The 2,753-nt window shown below is 33.1% G+C and overlaps 1 protein-coding gene across 1 annotated transcript; it reads left to right on the forward strand.

Moving 5' to 3' along the window:
- The first annotated feature begins 391 nt into the window (after positions 1-391).
- LOC111376100 (chaperone protein dnaJ GFA2, mitochondrial-like) lies at positions 392-2,673 on the forward strand. Its single transcript, XM_022999029.1, has 5 exons — positions 392-740; positions 1,298-1,389; positions 1,496-1,567; positions 1,677-1,733; positions 2,068-2,673. The coding sequence occupies exons 1-5, from the start codon at positions 617-619 to the stop codon at positions 2,122-2,124; spliced, it is 402 nt and encodes a 133-aa protein (XP_022854797.1). The 5' UTR covers positions 392-616; the 3' UTR covers positions 2,125-2,673.
- The last annotated feature ends 80 nt before the right edge of the window (positions 2,674-2,753 follow it).

Consider the following 2,753-nt stretch of genomic DNA (forward strand, 5'->3'; position numbering starts at 1 on the left):
ATGGTTGTAATACTCTGTTTTTAAATGAATATATGTTCTCATCTACATAGTGATTGGTAGATGTCAGAAGATCATATCGTTACGTCTATAATGTTATACTGTGAACACCAGACACAATGATTCTAAGAACAGCAAATAATTATCTTGGGTGCATCAAGTGTTCTTTGCCATTTTAATTGTTACAAGATATTTGGTGCCTTGTGCTGTTAGACAATTGAACTTGACAGCATAAAATTGATTTTCTTGTAAAAGAGACTGATATCAGAAGATTTTTTTTTTTTTTTTCTCTTTCTCTCTCTCTTTCCTTTTATGTAATTTTTCTGTAGACGGTCATTTGAATTTTTTTTTGCTGGATAATATGATTGCTTTCACTTGAGTTCTCAGTTGGAGTAATTATGATATAAATAATAGTCATTCAATCAAAGAAATATTCAATGCTTCCCTTGTTTGTATTTTAAAGAAAAGGAATCTATAAGATTAGAAATTTTATAAAACCTATGTCTTGTAAAAACTTTCTAGCGTTAGTAGTTTGTTATGGAAATATAGTAGTTCCCCTATGTAGTTTGGACATTTCTGACACACTCTCAAAGCTTATTGTAATGATAATTAATGGTTAATGGTGAAAAAAATGATAATTTTTTTTTTCTCTCTTTTTTGTTGTCCACAGAGTTTTTGCAAGTCATGCAGGGGTAAACGGGTAGTGAGGGGACCAAAAACAGTGAAGATAAATGTTCTGGCAGGTAAGTTATGAATTCATAGAAATTAGTGTTGTTGCGACATTGTCAACTGCCTGATTTTGTTTTCTGAAGCTCGCTTAGAATGATAGAATCTTAAACTACTACTTGGTTTGCGAGTGTATGGAGATTGTGATGTGCGTCTTTTACCAGTTCTGACAAGGCATTGGGATTACATTTCGTTATATCTTGATTGTTTCTCTGGAATCAATTTCATACTTAATTAGTTCCCAAGGAAGTTTTGGCTTTTGTGCACCAAGTTCATTAGCCAATTCCATTTCTTCCAATATTCGGCAATACCACAAATTTGATGATCTGTTAGATTTCTTTAATAAAATCACTTTTTTCATAAACATCCTACTTTCTGGAAATAATATGCGGTAGTTTCTTGAAATCATTGATTCTTTTTAAAACTTTTACCGCACCAGGCTGCAGTGATGTCTGACTACAGTATTTTGTTAAGTTTTTATGAAGTTTTCATCGAAGGTATTTTGTTAAGGTTTTATGAAGTTTTCATCGAAGGTTTTATTTGTTCATTATTGTATACTTGTGATCTTATGCAGGGGTGGACAACATGGAAACCATTAAGATTCCCAGAAGTGGTGGAGCAGATCCTGAGGGCAATCAACCTGGTGATCTTTATGTTATAATCAAGGTTACTTGATTAGTTCCTTCGTCTTCAATGCCATTGTTTCTGTGCAATTTGTAGTTTGAATAGTTTATTGCTGTCTGCCCAAATTTATGCTTCATTTACTTTCCAGGTTAGAGAAGACCCTGTGTTCCGGAGAGAAGGGCCTGACATTCATGTTGATGCAATTTTGAGCATTACTCAGGTAATTTTTGGGAGGTTATATGTTATGGTATTGGAACTATTGACAGGAAGACAAATATATAGTTTAAACTTTATTTAAGTAAATTACAACTGAAAATATACTTTTTCAGGCAATTTTGGGAGGAACAATCCAGGTGCCAACTCTGACTGGGGATGTTGTTGTTAAGGTTTGTATGAAACTTTATTGCTTAACTAATTGATTAATGGAACTTTCTAACTTTTTGCATCATTAGCATTGCCCAATGGCATAGTTATTATTTAGATTCAGGTTCGGGGGTGCAGGTGAGTGGGGTAGATTAACTATCACTGGCTAGATGTGACCCCTTGTGGGCATTAAGTTGTTTCTCCGTCCATGAGAAACAAACTTTATTTCAGTCCCCAAAAATAAACTATATTTTGTTTGTGTTGCGAATTCTGAAAGCTTGTTTATAACTGCAATTTGTGTTTTGTTTGTCCTATTTTAATTGTGTTTATTATTTTTGATATTGGCTTGTTTTGTAGGTCCGCCCTGGAACTCAACCTGGTCAAAAAGTTGTCCTGAAGAAAAAAGGTATGTGAGTTTATTATTACCTGTTGTCTTCAATTTGCTTCTCAAAATCTTTTGTTGTAAAGCCCGTTTCTAGAACTTATAAATGATATATATTAACATTAATGCTGACAGCCTGACATTTATTTTCTATCTGGGAAATTATGTATACTATCTTGCCAAAGTTGTTTTCATTATGCAGTTCGTGGTAGTTTCATGAGTATATATTGTAATCTATCCTTTGTCAGATGTGTTTACTTTCTGTTATTGTTTGTATATTTAGTAATCTGACACACTGAGGAAGAACATCCTCCATAAATGTCTGGGGCTCTGTTCCATTGCGTACCATTGGAAAACATGCAGCAGTCCTAGCTTTGTCTACCATACCATAGATATAAATGTTGTGCCCACAGTACAGCTAGACAAATTTTGAATTAGTGAAGCGTAGTCAGTACCATCAAACTCCCCATATCAAAATAGAGACTAGCATCATACTATATTTGCTCTTGCCCTTGCTTTCTAATATCTTTCTGTCTCTGCTCTATTATTGACATTAACAAAAAGATGGCTTTCTCACTGCAAATGTTCATCCAAAAAAAATAATAATAATAAAATAAAATATATATATATATATATATATATATATATATAGCACTTTGTT

Source organism: Olea europaea, unplaced genomic scaffold, assembly GCF_002742605.1.
Source record: "Olea europaea var. sylvestris unplaced genomic scaffold, O_europaea_v1 scaffold14492, whole genome shotgun sequence".
In the NCBI taxonomy this organism is placed as follows: Eukaryota; Viridiplantae; Streptophyta; class Magnoliopsida; order Lamiales; family Oleaceae; genus Olea; species Olea europaea.